This window comes from Semicossyphus pulcher, unplaced genomic scaffold, assembly GCF_022749685.1.
Source record: "Semicossyphus pulcher isolate SPU_LCO1_2020_fin unplaced genomic scaffold, fSemPul1.0.p SCAF_3, whole genome shotgun sequence".
Lineage (NCBI taxonomy): Eukaryota > Metazoa > Chordata > Actinopteri > Labriformes > Labridae > Semicossyphus > Semicossyphus pulcher.
Window position 1 is genome coordinate 1,266,507 of NW_027211704.1, and position 22,800 is coordinate 1,289,306.

A 22,800-nucleotide genomic window follows, 5' to 3' on the forward strand; every position below is an offset into this window, starting at 1 on the left:
TGAAATGTTAAGTGACATATGCCAGTAGCTATGTGTAATGTCAAATAGGAGTACAGGTAACCTTTAAGGTAAATTCATGTGCTATAGCCAAGACATTGCACATAATTATAATTTCATTTCATTATGGGACATTATGTACTATAACATGATGATGATAATGATGTGCTATAACACATACATAAGCATAGAATTGACCATACACTCTAATTTAACTCTAAAATCAACAGAGAAAGATGTTCAAATGGTGTTTGATTGAAACTTTATACTGGCAAGAAAGTTTTTTAAGCTTCATGAAACTTGAGACCTGCTCTGAAAAGACTTTGAGACTTCATTTGAACTTGAATGAATTTGAAGCAGTTTTAGAGGAGTGACATCATGATTAGTAATATCACTTGACATATAAATATACTCTTTCCACTCATTTTCCCCTGTAGAACCTCCCTGGCAAATTTCACAACCAGAAAGTAACTCATCCTCTAAGAATGTATAATGCTAAATATAAGTCCATGGAGACTAACAATGAGTAAAAACAGGGCGTGTAACATTGTGTATTCCTCCGGACACTCATCATTACTGTCCAGCCCGTTATCATGTAAATAATGTGGGCCGAGTGGCCGCTGTGTCATGCCCTTTTAAGACAGATGAGGAACAGTCTGAGTGACGTCAGCTGCGCGCACAGGCCGGAGGCGAACTGACACTTGCGGAGCGGCGACAGACAGCGAGCGAGAAACGGTGAGTGGAAATGCCAAACTTTACTACATCCTAAACGCGGTCAAATATCTAATTTACTTTGGACCTTTTCGCGTCCACATATGCGGGATAATAAGCAGACACAGTAGAGTGCATGGCGTTTGTTGTATTTGTCAGAGAAATGTGAAGAATTATCCGCAAGTACAAAACGGAGTGTGAGCACTCCCATTTTAGTCAAGGCCAGGCGGAAGGGCAGGTAACGTTAGCAGTCCGTTACATTTCCCCCGAGCTAATTCACCGTAAATGCGTTTTGATTTAAAGCCTGCCTGGTCTTGTTGACGTTTGAGCCATGTAATGCGCTTGATTGCATTGCGTTTCAGACAACATAGGTGTGATTTGATTGCACGCCGAAGAAAGGAATGTGTCGGCTAGCTAGCTGGCATGCTAACGAGCCGCAGCTAACGGTTTCGACGTTAAAGCTAGCTAGTTAGCGGCGTTCTGCTAACAGGCTCGATAACGGGACTTAGCGGTGCTGCTCGTGTGAATGTAGATTGTTTACGGGCAGACGCGGGTCTCAGTTGGCTGGATTAAAGATTATGGTGTTTTAAGGGATTTATCTGTAAGCGGGTTTATGATTTGAACAGAATTTGATTATGTTATGGGAGCTAACGTTTCACTAATCATACATGGACGGACGTTAGTTGCAGCTCTCCACAGATTGCAGGGACTTAGCATGACCTGGAGTGATAAGCATATGCTGCTACCGCCGTAAGCAAATTAGGTAGATCCACAGTGAGATAACCCAGGGGCTGTAAGGACTTTCTCTCGCCTGGGTCCAAGCCATTGTGCAAGCTGGTTGTAAAGTTATTCCTGCTGCAGGGGAGAGTGTTGTGAAACAGGAAAGGTGTGTGCTCCATCCTCAAACTATAAACACTCATCAAGTCGACTTTATTAATTATAGATCATCTCAGTTTCCACGTTTGGTTAGGGCTGTGCGATATGGCCAAAATCCTAAATCACGATATAGGATTTTTCATATCTCGATAATGATGTATATCACAATATAACATGCTTTGTGGTAATGTAATAAATAATTAGTGCATATGAAATAACCACATGGTAAAGTCTGTTTTTGGATAGTCTTGTGCGAATTAAATACTTGACAAATGGTAAGTACTGAGTTTCTGTTTTCGCTTGGCCTGAGCCATTTTCTGCACATTCATGTGTTTGTTAAGAAACAGCGTTTCGCTCCAGGTTCACTCCCACGTGCAAGGATTAGAACAGAAAGTGGTGTGAAACTGCTGCAAATATTGCCGTAAAGCAGTTCGGCCGTTGGTTTTGTGACATCACGATAGAGATGATATAGAAAAATACATAAGAGAGACATTTTCATATCATTTGACGATATATATTGTCATATTGCCCAGCACTACGCGAGGTAGATATTTCTGACACATCTGCCTCATCCTGTGCTTTGAATCTCCCCGTACCCGGATTTGATGGTTATTAACAGGCTATAAAACCATCTCCTCCCCCCCTCACCCTCTTTAAGCCAGCCTGCAGTCTGGAGTCTTGAACAGGAACAGAGACTGGAAGAGACTATTTTAGTTTGTAGCTACTCCTTTTCCATCCTATCAGCATGAAGCCTTCTTGTGCTTTGGAAAGAGGATGTGGTTACAGCAGGTCAAGGCCCCAGCAGCACAGATGCATTGGGCTGATGGTGTTTGCAGTGACTTGATTATGAAAAAGATCTGTAACTGACAAAGTTAAGTGCGCCGGGCTGCAGTTTTGTTCTGACTCACGGGGGCATTCAGGGTTGTAGTAAAGAGATGGGGAGATATGCAACAAGATAACACGGTTGTTTTGAGTCATTTCTGCCCCCTTAGGTGTCACGTTGTTAAAGAGTGGAAAAGACGTCTCTATACTTCTCGGTGTCTTTCCCCTGAAAAGTAGAAATCAGAAACATAGTCATCAGTCAAAGTCTTGAGCTGATTAATGAACCAAATGCAGTGTTATCTATCGTGTAGGGATCAGCTCTTAATAAGACAACGTAAGAGTAGTTGCCACTGTGAAAAGCGCTGGTGGTTAACAGTTTATTTTACAGGCTTGTAAATACCTGATTTCCTTTAGAAGTTTCCCTATAAAGAACTTTGTAATTTGGCACTAATTATAGGTTGATGAAGAGACAGGGTTTAATTGGTATACTTCCAACTAATTTGTTAAATGAACTCTACTGCTAGCTAGTCTGTGGGTCCGGCACATTTTGTCCTTTGATCATGAGAAAATGTACAATATGAGTTTGGGCAGTCAAGCACTTTAACATGAAGAGTAAAACTAGGATGGGAGTTTGGCTCTAAAAGCCCTGTGATCCAGTCTCGTATGATATGCAAATTTGCAGCAACTAGCGTATATTTCTTTTGGTTTTGAAAATGTATACAAAGAGTAGTTGAAGTGTCATCATCTCAGCTTTGCAACTGTTGTTCTTCTGAACCAGAAATATTTCACACACTTACCATACATTTGTGAATAGGGGTGGGAATCGCAGGCTTACTCACGATACGATATGATACGTGATTCATGGCCCATGATAACAATAACATGCAGCAAGACAATCATATAATGATACATCGCGATATCTGATAATCTTCTTTGGCCAATTAACTTCCGTTCGCATTACCCTCATTCATGTCGTGACCACTGTGAGGAGTCATGAAGTAGTGACGTGGTGAGTCCAAATGTCTTTGTTGCCAGCCAAAGACTAATTTTATTGCAGGACGAAGATGCACTGCTGTATCGACATTTTTTTCCACTGCTATTTGTGAATGCCAGAAAAAGCCTTGAGCAGCCATATGTGCTTTTATTTAGATAGTGTTTTTAACAGTTCATAAATATTATTGCTTGTTGGTGTGTCGGAACGAGTCCAATATGTAACGGGTTCTTCCTTGGCCCATGCTTCATCTTACAACCAAACATCATGAATATAAGTATTTTTTCTGTGTTAATGCTGTCAAACAAACAAACAGCCCTGGAAGCACAACCTCATTGGCAGAGTACATACATACATACATTGTACAATTAGTTACATATAAGGAGCTCTAGAGACATTCAAACTTGGGCTTAAAAATGAGGAGTAATCCACAGCTGTTTTAAACTTAACAAAACCAGACTAACTGAAGTGACTATACTGTCTCATATCTTTTCCCAGTATGAGCAGCACCAAATTACATTATTTTCTGAGAATTTTCAAAACATTAAAGGGAAATAAGTTTCTGTGAAATAAAATGTTCATACTCTTCTTGTCCTCTGTACTATACAATTTCCCTGACAGGTTTCCTGCTGTCAGTAGTTTCTGGGTTATTCCCCGAAACTTCGTGGTTTTCTGTACCAAGCTCGGTGTGAAGAAGTTAGATGAGTTGTGGTTTTGGTGGAGGAGGTTATGAGTACTGAGCCTATCAAGATTAAAACACTTCACCAGAACAACTCTTCTCTCACCCTGTTGTTCTTCTACTGAACCTCAAAGCGATGCTTTTTCTCATCAGTGCAGCTCCTGTATTTGTCATGTAGGTCAACAAGCGAACACATACAAAAAAAAGAAGAAGATGGCACTAAAGTGTGTAATGTGCTACCAGCTTAACCAGCGGATGTGTGCATTCTTCAACATCCGCACTGGGTGGAAGATACAGAGGGCAGCTGTCAGTCAAACCTCCCTGCTGAGTCAGGCGTTGTGACAGCTCCACTGCTGTCAGATTAACCTCACTAGACCAGGAAATATTGGATCCGGCTTGTTGTAGTTTAGCGGCTCTCTAATTTCAGTGTGTGAGGCGTAGTTTATCCAGACACGTCCGCTGCATTTTCCTGCCTGCAGCACCACCTCGTCCAACTTCCAGCCCTAGATGGATACATACCTTCAGCTGTAGAGGGTGATTGATGCGGTGATGTCATGGTGGAGCGTGTTTTCTGTGGCATGTGGCTTTCCCTCGCTCCTTATTTGCTGGGGTTACTACGAGAGCAGAGTAACGGCAGCGGTGTGTTTGTTTTGTTGGGAATGACAGTGTGTTGTGGGGGCAAATGGAAACGGAGAGACGTTTGGTTTTTAAAGGGAGATGTCCTTAAATGGCCTTGCGTGTGTGTGTTTGTGTGCGACGTTGCAGTGGTAGAGAGAGTGCAGTGTTTAGTTTTCCTGCAGTAAAAGTTTTGTAGATAATTTGTCAAAACAAGAGAATCCTTTTCAGTCGTGTCATTAATTCTGTGGAAAAGGTTGCACTCATGAGTTGGAGCTCAAAAAGAACAGGGGTCAAAGGGGACAGGTGTTGTTCTCTGATTGCGTATTTAGCAGGATTACTTTGAGCCTTCATCAGTGAGATCACTTGAGTTTGGGACGGAGGTATTTGTGTCTTGGCAGACATCAGGCACAACCACCACCTCTCAAGAACATGAATTATCATAGTGTCGAAATATGATGTTTTGCTATAGTGTGTTGATTCCCAAAAACACAAATGTATAGTTTTATATACAAAGGTTTGTGGCACTGGATCAATTTTGTGTTGTTTATTCGATAGACAGCAGAGTCTTAATCAATCTGCAGCTATTTGACTTCTCAGTGTAACAACGTAAACTGAGACAGGAAGACGTTAACACAGAGAACACATGAAACCGTCATAAAGAGCCCAATACATCACCCTCCTCACTAAATCTGCAATGTTTCTCCATGTATTGAATTTAAACCCGTCTAACATGATATGTGTCTTATTGCCAGAGTTTTATCCCCATCCTACGAGCACATTACCTGCCAATCTTCATGCAGATTTATGACAGTTGATTTCCTGTCAATTTTTACACAACTATGTCGCCCCCTAACTTTGAACTGAATCATCACTGCAGAGTTTTTTGATAAACTCATATTTGTACTTTGTGTAAACGTTAATTTGCCAAATGGGTTTTTCCCTGGTCTTAGTGAAGATCTGTAACAGAAGGGCCATCAGCTCTGTCATGAATGTGTCGGATACTCGGTCGGCTTTATGTCTTAAAAATAGCTTGTAAACTGTAACAACTGGTGAAAAGACGAAGATGCGTACAAACTGTGTGTGGTTGCGCTGCAGATGCTGTAAATCGTATCAGATTTAGAGAATTTTACTCTCTTTCTCTGTTTTTTTGCTAAAGGCATACATTATGTGAGTTATTGTTTTTACACTTTAGGCAAACATCATTTTGGTTGCAGGAAACAAACACCTATTGATACGTGGAAAACAGGATTTTCTTTGTTATATATATGAAAGCTTTAACATCAAAACAAATAGATTCACTTATTTCATGTGAAACAGACAAATCCATTTAAACGTAATAATAAAAAATGAGAACAATACTTCATACACTTGCTATGAGGCCTCACACACAGTTTGGAAACCAAGCTTCTATTACTCAGGTCTGATTTACCTTAGTTGTACTGATGCTTTGAGGATGTTAAAGGAGGAAGCAGACAGCATTTAAATGTACACTGTCTGTCCTCCATGACGACCCCTGAAACTGCCCCATAATAATAAACAGTCTTCTGTGTTAGCACGGTCCACAGTGTACATAAGAACCATGACGTGTGCATAGCTGACAGGTGAAGCCTAGCCTAAATCTAAGTGTGACATTGTCTGTGCGACATCCTATATGTGACGCTGTGCGTGCACTTTACTCAGTTCTTCGATGTTTACTCGAGAGCAGCAGCAGAGGCTGTTTGCAAACCCTCGTGCACTCTGTTCTTTTATTTTACCTCCCAACGGCCTCCTCCCTGATCGTGCAAGGAGAACTTCTCTTTCTGTGTGTAGAGGATTAGGGAGTATGAATTATTCACACCCCAGGCTTCGTATCCCACATGGTCACTGCTTGCGATTGAAGTTGGAGCTCCTTAGTCCAGTCTGCCCCCCCCCTGAGTATTTGGATGGCGTGTGCTGTAACATGAACAGTGTAGGAGGGGAGCATTTGGCTCCCTGAATGGCTGCCAATTAGTGTTTGATGGTTTGCTTAAAGGATTGATTAACAAGCGAGCCCATACCGTCTTCCCGGGGATGTGATTTACACATGAGCCACTTTCTCTCTCAGCCTTGATGCCATGGTGCACTTTTCAACCCAGGACTAAAGTTCCATGGCTTTAGGGTGACAGTTAAAGAAGGCAGATGTTTGCTGTCTGTGTTTCAGTCTTCATGAGAAATTGGATTTATGTGTTACAGTTTGGCAGGATGGGGATTATCATTGATTATTATCGATACGGCAATGTATCGTCGTCCTGACTTGTCGCTAGGCGGGGGCCAAGTATCCATATTTTAATTTACCTGCAATTTTTGACTGACCGCGTCAAACTACTTCATGACTCCTCCCGGTGGCACTTATGACATGAACGAGGGCATCATGAACGGAAACCGGCTGAAGAAGTTAATCAGATATCGTGACATGTCATTATGAGTCTTGCAATATATCAATTATCGCTGTATCGTGATATTATTGTTATCGTAGGCCGCGTATCGTATCGCGAGGTACCCTGCGATTCCCACCCCTAATTACCATATGCTGTAGCTCCCAGAACAGGTGGCGTCTCCCTCCCTCAGTCTACATTGTCGTTAGTTGATCAACTAATCTTTATTGTGAGTGCAGGAGCAGTCGTATAAAATGGGGGCAAAGATGACAGGTTCACAATCATAGATAGAAGACTAAGGACTAACATTTTTGTGCGTAAATTTTATTCCAGTTAAATAATATATAAATTGACCAATCTTTGCAGATTGAAACTGAAGGATTTTCTGGGTTCAGAAGGAACGTCGTTTCTTAAACTATATAAATCATTGGAAAACCTTTTTTTAAATGCACTGTACTGAGTTACTCTCTCACCTAAGTAAGGAGATTAATGTTTTCACAAGAAGGCTGACCGTTGTTTAGTTTGCTGCGAAGCCTGAGAGTAGACGGCAAACCAATCCCCCACTTCACCCAGCAACAGTTAAACCTCAGTGTAGCAGTCTCATCTTCTCTGTAGCACAACTTGTAGTGACCCAGTTGGCTAACCCAACCGACTTTACGCCACAGTGTGTGCCAGTGATTCGAAGCCTCCCCGTCCCTTAAAGGGATATTCCACTGATTTCACAATATCCTCCCCGCCTCAGTCTCCACTTCCCTCAGCTGTTTTCTGTTATTAGTCGAAAAAAAATGTTTTACAACACCAGTAATGAGTGAGTGACTAAAACATCTGACAGCAGGGTGTGTTTTGGTGTGTGGAGGCCAGATGATTGTGTCATTAGGAGGAATATCTGCCAGCTCCACGTATCCTCTCCCCTTCAGTTCCCCCTACACTCATTCACACAGCACAGCTGGTTTGTGTTAGAGAGGGGTCACATACTCTTCACCTCCTCCACCCTGAAGCAGCTCCACTTATGGGTGTTCCCTCCATTGTTGTGCTTCTTCTTGTCCATAACCTCCAGGAATGACTAGAATCCTTCCTTTCTGGAGTGGAAAATCTCAGAGACCAGACTGGGAAAATACCTTTTGTTTCGCTCAAAAAGAAACTTTCCCACCATTTTTGCACCTTTCTCATTTTGTCTCTACCATTTTGCTTCTGCCCCCCATTTGTCCAGAGCAGATTGTTGGGCTGTCCGGTGAAGCAAACCCGCCATGCGTGAATACAAGCTAGTGGTGTTAGGCTCTGGAGGTGTGGGCAAATCCGCTCTGGTGAGTATTCCCTCCTGAACTCCTTCCTGCCCCCCCACCCCCTCACTCTTAACACCTCTGCCGTGTGTTTCCTCGAGACTTTGTTGGACTGTTAAAGTATTTGGATTAAAAAAAGTCAAGTTGGACAAAGATTAAACAGTTCTTTTTACTTTGTTTAGCTTTGACTGTTTTCAACTCTTCTAGACAGTTTTCAGCTTTTTTTTAACAGGATAGTTTGAGAGATGTGTTCGTCTTTAGTTCCCATCTGTTCACTCCTAAGTGTGGAAATCACCGGTTTACAGTAAACAGTTAAGCACTTAAAACCCATTTTTTCTTTGTTTTGAAGAAGAACAGACACTTTGAATGTATTCTGGTGTTCTTACAATGTTCTCAAGGATTTTCGTGGGTGTCTGTGTGATGTTTCATGCCTGCTAAGTTAACTTCTACCAGGTGTCTGAGTTGGGTTAATCCCTCAGACTGGCAGACTGACATGTTTACACCTTAGAGATATAATCAGTTGAACTCGTCAACCCCTAATGTAAACCTACCATTACGCGTGGTGCTTAAAATAGCACACTCCTAACTTAGACTATTTATGCACATATACATGTGTGTAGAAATTAATCGGAGCCCTTTTTCTGTCTTGTGACTGACGACATCCCACCGTGTGTTTGTAGTAAAACATGAAGGACACACGGCACCTCGGCCATGTTTGCCACTCAGGATGTGTTTGTTCTTGTGGCGAGGAGGTCACACTGAGCTGACGTGCGCTTGCTCTGTGTCTTCTCTTACAGACAGTTCAGTTCGTACAGGGAATCTTTGTGGAAAAATATGACCCTACAATAGAAGACTCGTACAGAAAGGTGAGTGTCCCTGGAGGGGGGAGAGCAGAGTGCTGGAGAGGAGGAATGAGCTGATTGTTAGCAGCTGCTCTGCAGGTTCACGTCATGATATTGTGCTCCTTTTTTTCCTCATGTCTCTCTCTTCTTTCGTTCTCTCTCTCCCCTTTTCTCTCTTTACTGTATTATTATCTCACCCCTCCCTTTGTGTTAGTCGTCTGTTGGTTTTTATTGTCTGCAGGATTTTAACTATAATGTGCCCGCTGACCTGAAACTAAGCTTTACATTCTTTCTTTCTCTTACAGCAAGTTGAGGTAGATGGGCAGCAATGTATGCTTGAAATTCTCGACACAGCAGGCACAGTAAGTGAACTTCATCCCTCTGAAATCTCTGTATTGCTGTTTATAAGAACCCCTGAGTCGCTGTATTGAATGCTGACATTTGGATTGTACTGGTGCTTGGTCAGGCGGTCCGGTTTCCCATTTAAGTCCAGACTAAAAAGTCTGAACAGGTATTGCCCCCGTGAGGTTGACATTTGTGCCGTTAAATGAAAGGTCTAGACAATTATCAGATTGCTCGCCATGATGTGTGGTGCAGATTCTTCTGCTCCTGCTGAGGGATCGGTTAACAATTTAACTGATCTGTAACACTTGAGCCAGACTCGAGAATCAGTTGGCCGATATAATTTGGCAGATACAGGCCTTTGCAGACGTGTTGGTATCAGCATGTGTTTCTGATAGCTGCTGATTTGTTAACGTTTTTTAAGATCTAATGCAGAAAACATCATCAACATGGTGTCATCGTATAGTTTATGTGTGCTCGTACTCCATAGTTTACATACAATGCTGCCATATTTAACCAAGCATCAAAGCTCAGCAGACAGTCTGCACTAATGGTTAATAATGTAAACTTATGTTAAATATTATTAGATTAAGTTATTTGTTAAAGAAAGTGTCATGTTGGTGCTCAAGCCTCGAGAACAAGGGTTCAGTTGATTAAAACTTTTGATTGACATCCATATTAGCCTCAGCTTTATTGTGTGTTATGTGGTCATTGGTGAATGTTAGCATGCTAGTCTTGGATGGTAAACATGCTAACTCAGTGCAGTCTCAAAGCACAGCTGGCTGCAGACTTGATCACATAGGAAAAACTCTCTTGTGTCTGGAACAAGCATGCTAGAAGAGTGTGTGTGAGGTGATTGTATGTTGATGTTTGCACGAGCAACACACGTTGTTGTTGATGCTTGTTTCTAGTGGAAAAATCAAAGGGTGCTGACAGTCAGCCCACACTCAACAATGGTGTTAGTGCTGTGGAAAAACCTGACAGAGATGCTGCAGTTCCACTGCACTGTGTCCACGGTGTATAGTAAATATTCAAAGAGATCACACGTGCCTTCCTGTTACCTTACAGGCATTGTAACAATAGATGTGAAGCAGTATGACACAGCCTTTTCTTTATCCTTCCCGCTGTGTAGGAGCAGTTCACAGCAATGAGGGACCTGTACATGAAGAACGGCCAAGGCTTCGCCCTGGTATACTCCATCACAGCACAGTCCACCTTCAACGACCTGCAGGACCTGAGAGAACAGATTCTACGAGTAAAGGACACAGAGGATGTAAGTACACAGCGTGCACACTTAAGGTTAATGCATGCATGTGATTCTGTGTCCTGGTTGAATGGGTTGTAGAGACAGAGTAAAGTAGTACAGATAGGTTATGAGCTCCTCGTGTTCACCGCCGCCCACATTGTTCTGAACCAGATTGCACTGTTGCTATGGATACCATTCAACACTGTAATCACTGCATCTTACACCACAAATTTGTGTTATCTTAACATAATGCAGGTGGTGTCACGCTGTTATTCCTGTGTTGTCCGTAGAGTAAAAACAATGAGAGGGCACTTACTGGGACGTGTTTACTCTACGTAGCCTAGCATTAGCCGTTACTAGCATCACACAGGTCCCTGTGGTTCGATTACTTCATCAGTGTTTATCACGCACACAGAGCTACGGTCCCCGCTCAGCTGATGCCAGTAACAGTAAGACGAACGTCTTCATCTGGCTAGTTTAATTCACAGCCCTGATTTTGGCTTTTCGATGATACAGTGTGGTTTTCCTGTCGCGGTCAGCCCCTCAGCTAACAGTGCAAATAAAAAGAGGATGTGTCACCTCATTAGTTTGCTGTTTGTCAGAAGCACATTTCCATATTTCTGTATCTCTGGTCAAATTATGAGGCTGCTGAGTGAGTAGGCCCGCCATCCCCTCTCTGGTCGGGGCAGATAGTGCGTCAGCAGAATCTAAGATGCCCTTTTTTGGTGATCTCTGGAGGGAGTGAATGTTACTATAACCCTCTCTCTCACTCTTTCCTTCTCCTTCTCTCTCTCTTTCGGTTCCCTGTCAACCATCTAAATAGCCCCTCTGCAGCCTGGCGTAGAAGTATTTCTCTCTATCTTTCTTCTGGTCAGACTCTTGCCCCCCTGCGCTCTCTATCTGTGCCAGTATTCTCCTGTGCTTTTTGTTTTGACTGGCCTTTTCAGCGCCTGTTGCTCTCTCCTCTCCTTAATGTCCTGCTTTGTGGTCTTACTGTGGTCTGGCACTCTGTGTGGGTGATTGGACTGTCAGGGATGATGTGCAAGGAAAGCCTCAGCCCATCAGAAACACACAGGATTGCGAGGCTGTGGTACTTCATTAGAGCCACAGCGGTTATGGAACTGAGGTTGGCCTCAGGCTAACAGATGGATCGCAGGATCAGTGACTCCTTTAACGTGCAAGAAAACAGTTATTGCCCTTTTCTTCTCAAACTGCGATTCCTCTGAACGTTTGAGCTTATCCGGCTTTTACCTCTGCTCCGTCAGCTATCAGTCCTCTGGTGATTCGAGCCTTTACCTACGAAGGCTGTGACATCTGTTTATCTTTCTTATCCCCATGCAGGAATTCACCACCAAAGGAAATGCTTAAAATGTTTCCCTGTTTCCATGCATGAGGACTTATTTCTTATTCGGCGATTGCAGAGCGAAAGCAGACACTGTAGTTGCAGCTACAGCTGTTCTCATTCTCAGCTCCTCCACGCACCATTTGCTGCAAAGCTGGCAAAATGTACAGACCTACTTACTATTGCCAAGCTCAATTAAAGAGCCTTTTTAATGACTGTACTTTTAGCACAGTAGGGACGAATTCCATCGTCTTTAAAAGAGTCGTTATGATTGAAGAATAAAGTAAGCGAGCAGTCAGCGGCGTATTAAAAGCTCACTTCCCGTACTTCCTTCCACATTTCTTATGTAACAGAGGTCTTATGACTTTTCCGGGCCATCTATGTCTCTGCTTGTGTGACTTGGACGCTACTAATGCCTGACTCCATGTTTGTGACTCACTGCTCCATTTGCAACGACTTGCTCCATTCATTTATTCACTTCTCCCCTGTTCTGTGCTCCCAACAATCCAGTGTGTAGCATGCCAGAGTGGGCGGGACAGGACCTGTCTGTAGCATGTTAACGGCCTCTGAACAGATTCTCTGTGGGCTGCGTGGATTCTTCAAGTAGGCTAATGCTGCCTTGTGTGCTGCTGACACTGAACATTTTTCTTTCCCTTGCATACCTCCCATCCTACCATGCCTCTCTCTCTCTCGCTCTCTCGCTCTCTCCATCCTTTTCATCCCAGCTTGGCTCAGAGTTTGTGTTAGGAGGGCATACCACTGGTTCTCCCAGGACCCCTTGGGAGAAATGTCGTTCAGCAGTCGAGGGTGAGGGCTTGTTTGGATATCAAACATCAAGCAGCAACCTCCATGGGGTTAATCTAAACATCGCGGCTTCCTGTCGTCTGCCCCTCAGCCCAGAGAGAGAGGGGAAAGAAAATAGGACCCTCACTCATGCTTTCAAAAGTGTTACATTTTCTGCAGGAAAAGGGCCACACTGCTGTCAAAAAATGAGGAGACTTGTGGGTGGGATAAGGAAGTTTGAGCAAGTTTGTGCCTGTCAGGGTTTTACCATGTTGCTTACAAATATCCAGTTTTGCCAGATTCACAAGAGACACGTCTGGGGGGCTGTTTGACAAGAAGAAGGCGGCGACGGCAGGACTTCCCGAGCGCAGACCTCTTAGTTGCAGGCCCAGCACAAATAGATTTCTCCTCTCTGATATATTATTAGAGCCTGTTGGGCTGCATGCAGAACTTTCCACTAGTTGATGATGTCTGTTTCGTGCTAAGCTGCACCACAAACACAAATATCCTGTTAGACAAACACTGAACTCTTTCTCAAACTTAAGCCTTTCTCTGTTGTCATGCAGTTTTACAGTGGGTGGTATAGCGAAGCCAAACTTAAATGTGAAAGCACACTGCATGCAGAGTGAACACACACACGCACGCACGCACGCACGCACGCGCGCACACACACACACACACACACAAACAAACAGTCTCACACTATCATGTAATTCCAGAGAGCAGCCGGAGCATGGAATCCAGCTGAAATGTTGAAAACATTCAGGAAGGAAAGCGATGTTATCCCGGCTGGGCGGGGCTGCCATGACTTCCTCCGGGCCAGCGTGCTCCCTAGATAGCCGGTCAGGAAACAGCAGGCAGGATGAGACGCATCCCGACACCCCGACTGCCCCGTCTTTGCCCACTGTGACAGTTAGAGCTGAAGTTTCTTCTTCCTCAGAGAGTTTTTGTTTTTTTGACCTTGGCTGCTGAAACATCTGACTGAGGGCACGAAAGCAGAAGTGTTGTACATGTGGGAGATTCTAAAACCATCTGCGCTTCTTGTCAGTGGTTGTCCTCTGCCTGGTTTTGGAAGAAATGAAACCAAACACTGCCTTCCTTGCGAGTTCACATTGATTCTTTAATCTCTCTTGTCCCTGTTTTGTAACCTAAATGACTGTCCGTCTTTCCCACAGGGATGGATGGATTTTATTGATTGTCTTTGGGAACATCTAATCAAGCCTTCAAATTACAACTAATAGACTATTTTGCTGTTCATTGTATGTCCACTTATATACTTTGAAGATGCAAATTAGGTACGCATTTGTAGGAGGAAGTGAGAGTCCCAATGCCAACTATTTGATGCTGGTAGCTTGTAGACTTTGTCTGAACCGTGTGCAGAGACGAGCTCAGCCTGCAGGGTTTGATTTGTTGTTGTACGTTTTAAAGTGGCGGGCGGAGACACGTATGAAGGAAGGAATTTATCACACAGATTTCTGACTTTCCATCAGTTTGTCACACATCTTCTCTTCCAGCCCGGCATTACAACTTTCTGTTCTACATCCAAACTTAGTGTCGACTTCCTGGCATCAACACTCGCACCGTTTTTTATGCAAAACCTAGAAATGCAGCTGAATGCAAACACGCACGAGCTAACTTTGATCATTCTGTTAAATAGTTTCGATTTTGATCATTTTGTGGAAATACTTGTTTCATTCTTGTTTCTCGTGTTAAAATGTAAAATGTAAATCTAAATATATCTAAAGCATGATTTGGGGATTTCACAGGAACTTGTGCGTCCTGTTTGCGCTCGTGAACCTGTAATTCACGCTGATCCTCCTTCAGTCTTTATATTCCATCGCTTATTTCACTTTCATGCTCGGCTCTAATCCCGACTTTTCCTCCTTTCTATCAACTCACTCTTCACTTTCTCCTTTTTACCAAATATACCTTGTACTCACTCTTCCCTCCCTTTTTTTGACGGGCTTCTTTATGAGCCCATGGACTGAGTACTGACTCACACATCTGTGTTTGATCAGTGTTTTCTGTTGCTTCGATTATGTTGCCTTTTTCCTTCAGGTGCTGACTTTTTTTTTTGTATTTATTAAAATATTAATTCGCCCCCTATGTTATTGAAATGTAATCTCACCTTGTACCTACTTCCTGTCTCTTGTCCTCAGGTGCCGATGATCCTGGTGGGGAACAAGTGCGACTTGGAGGATGAGCGTGTGGTGGGGAAGGAGCAGGGCCAGAACCTGGCCAGACAGTGGAACCACTGTGCCTTTTTAGAGTCCTCTGCTAAGTCAAAGATCAACGTCCTCGATGTGAGTGCGCTCAAACACCGATGACACCTGCTCATGTTATGAACAAATAGTCCAAAAAGACCATCTACAGGATTACATTTGTATGCCGACCCCGTGACCTCATCGGAGGTTTGTTTTGGGTAAACAAAAAGACCAGAGGGGTTTTATCTAAGAAGTAATGAGCTCAGCTGGATTAAAACTCAGAGCTTCACTATTGTTAAACCTACTATGGCATCAATCCATTCAGTGACGCAGCTTCAAGTGATTTAAACTGTAAGGACCTGTCTGACAGAGAAGAGATGCTTTAACCACTGACACCGTTAAACACCTTTTCTCTCTGTGTTGTGTCTCCCTCAGATCTTCTATGACCTGGTCAGACAGATAAATAGGAAAACGCCAGTGGAAAAGAAGAAGGCGAAAAAGAAATCCAACTGTGTCCTGCTTTAAAGACCCCCCCTCCAGCCCCTGCAGCAGCTCTGAGCCAGGTGTGTGTGTGTGTGTGTGTGTGTGTGTGTGTGTGTGTGTGTGTGTGTGTGTGTGTGTGTGTGTGTGTGTGTGTGTGTGTGTGTGTGTGTGTGTGTGTGTGTGTGTGTGTGTGTGTGTGTGTGTGTGTGTGTGTGTGTGTGCGCTACAATTCCTAACATGCAGTGTTAGTCACAGAGAGCCGGTGGCTGACATATTTCCCTCGTCACTATGCATAGACGCGTTGTGAGGTTGATTAGTGTTGCGTAATAGCTTTTCATGTCATCTTAATGAAGCCGCTCTCGTCAGTTGTAGTTTGGGACGAGTTTGTTTGCCTGCAGCAAAGTCAGGACCGATTTATCTGCAGAGCTGAATACAGCAACAGCTCTGCTGAACCTGAGCACCTGAAGAAAAGTAGAGACACCCTGGAAGGTGTAATCCAGAGACAGAGAGCCCCCCCTCCAGGCTGATGGGGATGTAACAGATACTATAAGAAGACAAAGTTCCTAAAAATTATAAAACACATTTTCTGTTTAATGCGATCTTTTGTATTCAGAGTGCACTGACGTCATAATCACTTCTGACCTGACCTGATTCTTCGAACTGCACCCAGAATATATGAAGTGTTTTTGCAGCTTGTAGAACTTGTTGGTGTTCCTGCCGACACAGCGCTTCTGTATCTTGGGTTAAAAATGTACTCATTTTCCGATGAGGAAGAACGCCGTGTGACAACCAGTCAGTCAACATCTTTTTTCGTACGTCGCACGTCGTCGCACGTCTTCTCACTTTCTTTAAATAACTGCAGTGTTCGTCCTGAATAACGTTTCCTTGATGCTTGTTTAGTTTCAGACGAGTGGATGTTTCTGAACATCGCCTGAGTCAGCCTTCAGAAGTGTGAAGAGCTTTCATTAGCCTTTTCTTTTTTAATCTTCAGGGCTGCTTATTGAATGAATGAGTCATTGTACGACGGCTGCATTTAGATACGGACATCAGCAGACTGAAGCAGCTGGTTGTGTCTGAGGAAATCCTGGTCTGTCATCGGGTTGTTTCCCAGGAAGATCAGAATCGCTTCACTTTTTTCATTTGTCTTTCACAGGAACTTTTACAGTTTTACAATGAAGAATGAGGAAGCCTGAAAACAGGCACGCAAAGCAAACTGCTAATTCCTGTCAATCCGTCTATATCGGGAAGAAACGCCTTTAATTTTAGATTTTCTGATATTTGCTGCCTGAGATGAGATATCTAATCATCACTTATACGAGGTGTCAGATTGACAGTGGACAGGAGCTGCAGTGGTAACTGTCCTTTCAACATGGAACAATAAATATTGGTAGTGTCATTTGTTTTCCTTTTTTATATAATTATACGTTAGACATTTTTCATTTAAACACAATGTCCTGATTTATCTACTTTATATTGACTTCTTTTCTTATTAAAATAGTGAACTTACTGCAAAAAAAATAAGCCGCAAACCCGTCAAATATACTTAAACAAATATATAACCAGATGGATTTTGTATTTCTGTGTTGGGATAGTAACTTAAATAATCCCCCTTTCCCACCTAAACTTAGCGCGTTGACGCAGGTTTTTCAGACCCGGGAAGACCTGCTTATAAATGCTGATTGTCTTTTTTCCCATTGCCAGTGAAGTATCCTCCTGTCGTTCTCTTTTCTGCTGCGTCACCGTCTGACACACAAACGCGCCGGAGACGGGGTTAGTGAAGAGTGAAGATGTTACGGTGGTTAGGTCTTTATTGGATCTATTACTCATTCAGTCTGTTCATCAAACTCGAGCGCTGCTCGGACGGAGACCCGAGTCTGAATGCCGATCGTCACCTTTCCCACTAAGCAAAAAAAGCCGGGTGTCAGTGGGTTTTTTGAGCAGTGGGAAAGCGGCTTAATTGGTACATTGGTACATGGTCACTATGATGCCAAAATAACTACACATCATCACGTCATGCTTTATAATTAAAAACGATGCCGATAATAAGATAAGGTGAGGACTTTATTAATACCGAAGGAAATTATGGAGCCCGATTGCTCCAAAAATAAATTATAGAAATATAAAAAACAACTCGGATATAAGTGAAAATATAAAGTGTACGGCTTAATGCAAAAATATTACAATAAGTAATCCAGAAGTAATGTGTTAGTGTGTTAGTGTGTTATTGACAGTAAAATATAAAGCAGTAAAAACTTTTATAGCACAAGATAATGAATGAAAAAAATAGCACATGATACAGAATGTAATTGTACATTAAGAAGAGGTTATATTGATCTTGATCCTAAAAGTAATTTTACACATGTCCTAATAAATAAGCAGAAGTGTTGCACATGTGATTATGTGTTGTATAAATATAATACGTCCCCTGTTATTGGCATCGTCCCTGTTTTAATGTCCTTTTAACAAGAAGAAGTGAAGTTCAGCTCCTTCTGTAGAGGAACAGCAAAACCTCTTTCATCTGGCAGTAAAGATCTTTATATCGCCCACTTCTTATTTTAGCCATTCATGACATTGACCTTAAACCCACCATAGGTCAAAGGTCAAAATGAGCTCCTGAGATTTAACCCGAGTTATCCCGTCCATCACCAGTTTAGAAAGTCAGAATGTTTCCAGCCTGCTGTTTCCTTTGAAAGATGAGTTCAGGTTCAGTCAGTTGAACCTTGTGAGATCTCTCGATGTGAACCAGCCTCACATGGAGATCACAGAGTCAGGCCTCAGTGTTTCCTAACATTAAAGCTTTTTCCAAGTACATCTCTCGGCTGGGTTGCACAAAGTGGTGTCTTTACTCGTCTAATGGCAAGCGTGTATGTCAGCTGTTCCCCATGACCACAGTCAGTTTCTCCTCAGAGGCGTCCATGTTGTTGCACTCGTGCTAAAAGTCAGGGGAGTCGTTGTTTTTGAAGAACTACAATCCGAGCTTGACAGAGAGCTTGAAGCCCGGCCTCAGTGAGACTCCCGAGCAGCAGGGAGGCTGAATGAGCAGGGACACTCGGACCTTAAACTGGACGACTTTTGTTCAAGCTGTCACTTCTGAAGGTGTCCACCATGCTGATGTGTCCTTTAGCGACACGCTAACTCTTCACCATGTTTTCAGGGTGCTGTCCTGCAGTTGACCCTTTTTTAAAATCGTTTCTTTCCAAGCAGCCATAGATTCACTTCTCTGTACCAGTTTATCACATTGTCACATAATCATTATATAACATTTTCTTCTTCTGCTGAAGCTCCTGTATTTTATTCTCTATGTGAGCATGCAGCAGGAACTATGGCTCAGTTGGTGTCAGCATCGATGCAGCATACAGCGTAGTTATAATAAAGAGATGACAGGACCGTGTGATCTGAGTGCAATCTATGAGCATTAAAGAACAGCATGGGAGACGAGCTGTGGAAGGACTAATTACAGCATATTATGTAATGTAACTGTTCCCATTAAAGGTTTACAGCCGTCTGTATACAACGTGCCGATGCAGTGACAGTATAAGCGTCTTTGTTGTTCAGAAGTTAAAAAGGGTGTGACTGAACCAGCCGCAGTTTACAGGAGTGTTGGTCGGAGCGCAGCCCCTCTTAAAGCCTCACTATGACGGCGAACACACTCTGAACACTTTGGTCTGAACTAAACTTGAGTGTTGTTAAACCTGTGAAGCTCAGCGACCAGCAGAGATCTGATTTCTGCCTCCTTCACTCACTTTTGTCTTGCATTGTGGGGGGAAATAAAACTGTGATATTACCGATAACGGCGGATTAGTGGAACAGACAGAACCATTGTGCCCGGCCCAGACACCGGGGTCGCTGCACCACCCACTGCGTTCCTCGTCTGAATCCATCTGTGTTGGTCAGTTACAGGTCCAGTGTGTGTGAGAGTGGGGCCTCTGTCAGCAGGCCCCGGGGCGGTGTCTACCCCCCCCCCCCCCCCCCTTTCACACGCTGGCCAGACCAATGAACCAACACTAAGGGGATTACAGCCCCACTGTTCCACTGCTCCCAGCACACCGGCTCATACACTGCAGAGAGAGAGAGGGGTTACGGTGCCAGCCTCGGACAGCACAGAGACGGACTTAATGGGACATTTCACTTTACACAACATGGCTGTTCTCCAGCGTCCTGACCTCCTGAGCCATCGCTCTGCAGTTTAAGCTGTCGTTGTGCTTACAGGGTCAGGTCGTGGCAGGGAGCTGATACCTGATATGATATCAGTTCTTAAGGTGCAGACTGCGACAGTACCAGTGTTTTCTGACTCATGGTCCCTTTTAAAAGACATGAAGGATTATTTGAGGCTGCAACAGGTGGCCTGTTTCTACCTCCATATTTACCTCTGCATGATCAGCTGTGCCCACATGTTGTTTAATCACCACAGTGTAGGACCTTGCACTTAAATGTACAGGGCTGTCAATCAAAGTTATCTCTTTACCTTTTTTCAACATTACACGTTTCCGACTTGTAAGAAGCATTCATGTCAACTTTCTGTTCTTAGTAAAGACTGAGAGTCGCATCGTTCTACACGCTGTCTGACTTTGCACCTGACAAACACATGTACGCCTCTCATCAGACACAGAAGTGAATGCATATGGTGTTCTATTGTTAACACATGCTGAACTCTGTACTCATACAATCATCTTGATAATCTTAAGTTCATGCGAGTTGTTGCCATGGGAATCTGTCTCATCTGTACAGCCCATCCATGCTGTGATTGCCATGTAAGCACAGAATAAACCAGAGAAGGGAGATTAAGCTGTGAAGCTGAGGTCCACTAAAGAGCCAGGCGGATACCTCCCACCTTTACACCTGTGCACTGTTTGAGAATCCCCAGAGGAGTTCAACAGACCGCCTCATATAGCTCAGAGGGAGGGATCAATGGGCTGTGTGAACCACAGCAGCTGGTCAGAGGCACCATAGTGGGATAGATATCACTTAAGCCCGGTTCAGATCAATGATGCAACGCAACTCAACAGTTTGAGAAAGTTGCAGCGGTGTGAGCTGGTTAGCTGCAGAGCGTCTGAAGCCGCTGCGTGGAGTTGCAGAATATTTGACTTGTCAAATCTCCAAATGCAGTTTTAGAACTGAATGATGTAGCTGTTTCACTTCAGCCAATCAGGGAACAGCATACGTTAGCGTAGGCACCCTGTCTCTGGCGCTGCAGCAGCCAAAGACGGCTCCAGATCCTCTCTTTGCTAACTCTGTTACAGCGAACATTGTGAGCACGTCACTGTCATCCACTTCTTTATATAACGATAACAGAAATCCGATCATTCATGTAACCTCGGCCTAATACTAACGTTACAGTATTAACGCAGAAGTAGCGTGGTATGTCAGTGAATCGTTGCTATGGAGACGGTCAGCTGTGTCTGTGTGCGTTGCTTTGATGTGAACGGCCCAGTTTCTGAACGTTAACGATCACATGCGAGAGATTCGTTTGGCAGTTACATCCCGTCTCTGAGCGAGTCATTGATCTGAACTGGACTCTTGAGCTCCCTTGAAGTTACTTTTGCTTGAAACATCACAATTATACACAATATTTAGAATTATCCAGCTCATCTACAGTAAGAGTTCAAATGTACAGACCCAATGATGTTGCTGCTGCTCGGCACTGACTCAGGAGACCCGACAGGCATCATTTACAATAAAAGCAGAACGGCTGAATTTCTAGAGCAATGCTGCAGTTTGGACCCAAAGTGTGTTTTTATTTCCAGTACTGACCCAAATTCTTGTGTTCTCCTCCTCCTACGCTTTCCTCCTACACACGTCATGCCATCGACCTGCCACTAGAGAGCGCTAAATACTAGAAAGTGTTCCTGGTGAGAACATGAAACGAGGACTCATAACCTCTTTGTTGTCTTGCAGAAATGCTGTAATGAAGAACTGTTGCCCTGATTGGAACGTGCCAGCATTCCAACAGCCCCCCACCCCCCACCCTCAACCTCCATCAGCCATAAACGGTGAATCAGCTGACTGAACTGCTCCTATCCAAGACGAGGACGACCTACACGAAAGAGAGAGAGAGAGAGAGAGAGAGCGAGAGAGAGAGAGAGAGATGGAGAGAGTAAAGAGAGAAAGACAGTAAGCGAGAGAGAAGACTCTCGCCTCCGAGGACCTTCCTCTGTGTCTCAGTCTGAGTGTGAACCCTGAATGGACAGCCTCCATTTCTGCACCAACAAAAACCACAAACTTAAGATGACGATGATAAAAGTAAAAAAAAAAACGTGTCCATGAGCCGCCTACACGGCCAGAGAGCAGCCCCCTCGTATTTTCATTTTTTGACCGTTAAAAAGAAAACTAGCAGCGTTTTAAAGAAGGAAAAACAAAGTAACTTCAGTATTTTTCATCTTTTTTCAATATCGTATTTGAAAGACATGGAAGTTGACCTCTTTAGTTGTATGATTATAAATATTCTTCAAAAACGAGCATGAAAAAAATGCATCAGTTATTAAGTGTAGATGTTTTCAAGTGAAATCAAGTGGAAAAGTGAGAAATTTTTTATAGCCATACACCTATTCTCCATGCCTGTCATGTCAGTGATGATAGATCAAGGTCTATAATATGTATTATTATTTTTATTATATATATTTTTTTCTTTGTTCGCCCTGTTGTTCATGGACTTCTCTTCTGCGAATATCTCTCTCTGATGTGACTTAATTTTATACTCAGTCACTGGGATTTCATAGCTCCCATAATATATTCTAATGCCATTTTTTGCATAATAATGCTTCAGAAAAAAAATGGGTCTTTTATAGAAGAAATATGGGGAAAAATAAGGATTGATTTCTATGTCTCTTGAAGCTGAAATATATTATACTAAACCAACTCTAATAATGCTTCTTGTGTTTTTCTGTCAATGATGTTCCAGCTTTTATGGATTATTAAAGTACATTTTAGTACATTTTCATTATATTGGTCAATGTATTTTTGTGAATTAAACTTTTATCCAAAGCTCATTTGACTTATTTGAGAAAAGTGAAATCCAAAGGTGTTTTTAAAGCGTCGGAAACTTTGAATGGAACAAAACATCGGAACATTTGTCAGCTGGAGTTAATGAAGTATTGATTCTATACAGTGAAACCAGCCTGTGCATTAATCAATACGCGGCATAGAGAGGACAGTATTGTACATGTAGTCTATTTAGATTCATGATGCTCCCTG

The 22,800-nt window shown here is 43.1% G+C and overlaps 1 protein-coding gene across 2 annotated transcripts; it reads left to right on the forward strand.

Annotated features, from left to right (window-relative positions):
• Positions 1-678: 678 nt before the first annotated feature.
• LOC138605369 (ras-related protein Rap-1A) lies at positions 679-22,546 on the forward strand. 2 transcript variants are annotated; one of them, XM_069677570.1, is made up of 8 exons: positions 679-732; positions 8,303-8,391; positions 9,165-9,233; positions 9,515-9,571; positions 10,684-10,824; positions 15,082-15,225; positions 15,562-15,689; positions 21,505-22,546. In XM_069677570.1, exons 2-7 carry the CDS (start codon positions 8,335-8,337, stop codon positions 15,649-15,651), a joined length of 558 nt encoding a protein of 185 aa, XP_069533671.1. In that variant the 5' UTR covers positions 679-732; positions 8,303-8,334; the 3' UTR covers positions 15,652-15,689; positions 21,505-22,546. The 2 variants fall into 2 exon arrangements, with proteins under 2 accessions (XP_069533671.1, XP_069533672.1); XM_069677571.1 differs by having other exon boundaries at positions 686-732; positions 8,298-8,391.
• The last annotated feature ends 254 nt before the right edge of the window (positions 22,547-22,800 follow it).

Coding starts and splice junctions, on each gene's coding strand:
- LOC138605369 (XM_069677570.1), top strand. CDS start 8,335: ATGCGTGAATACAAGCTAGTGGTGTTAGGCTCTGGAGGTGTGGGCAAA. Junction 8,392..9,164: donor GTGTGGGCAAATCCGCTCTG/GTGAGTATTCCC, acceptor CTTCTCTTACAG/ACAGTTCAGTTCGTACAGGG. Junction 9,234..9,514: donor TAGAAGACTCGTACAGAAAG/GTGAGTGTCCCT, acceptor TTTCTCTTACAG/CAAGTTGAGGTAGATGGGCA.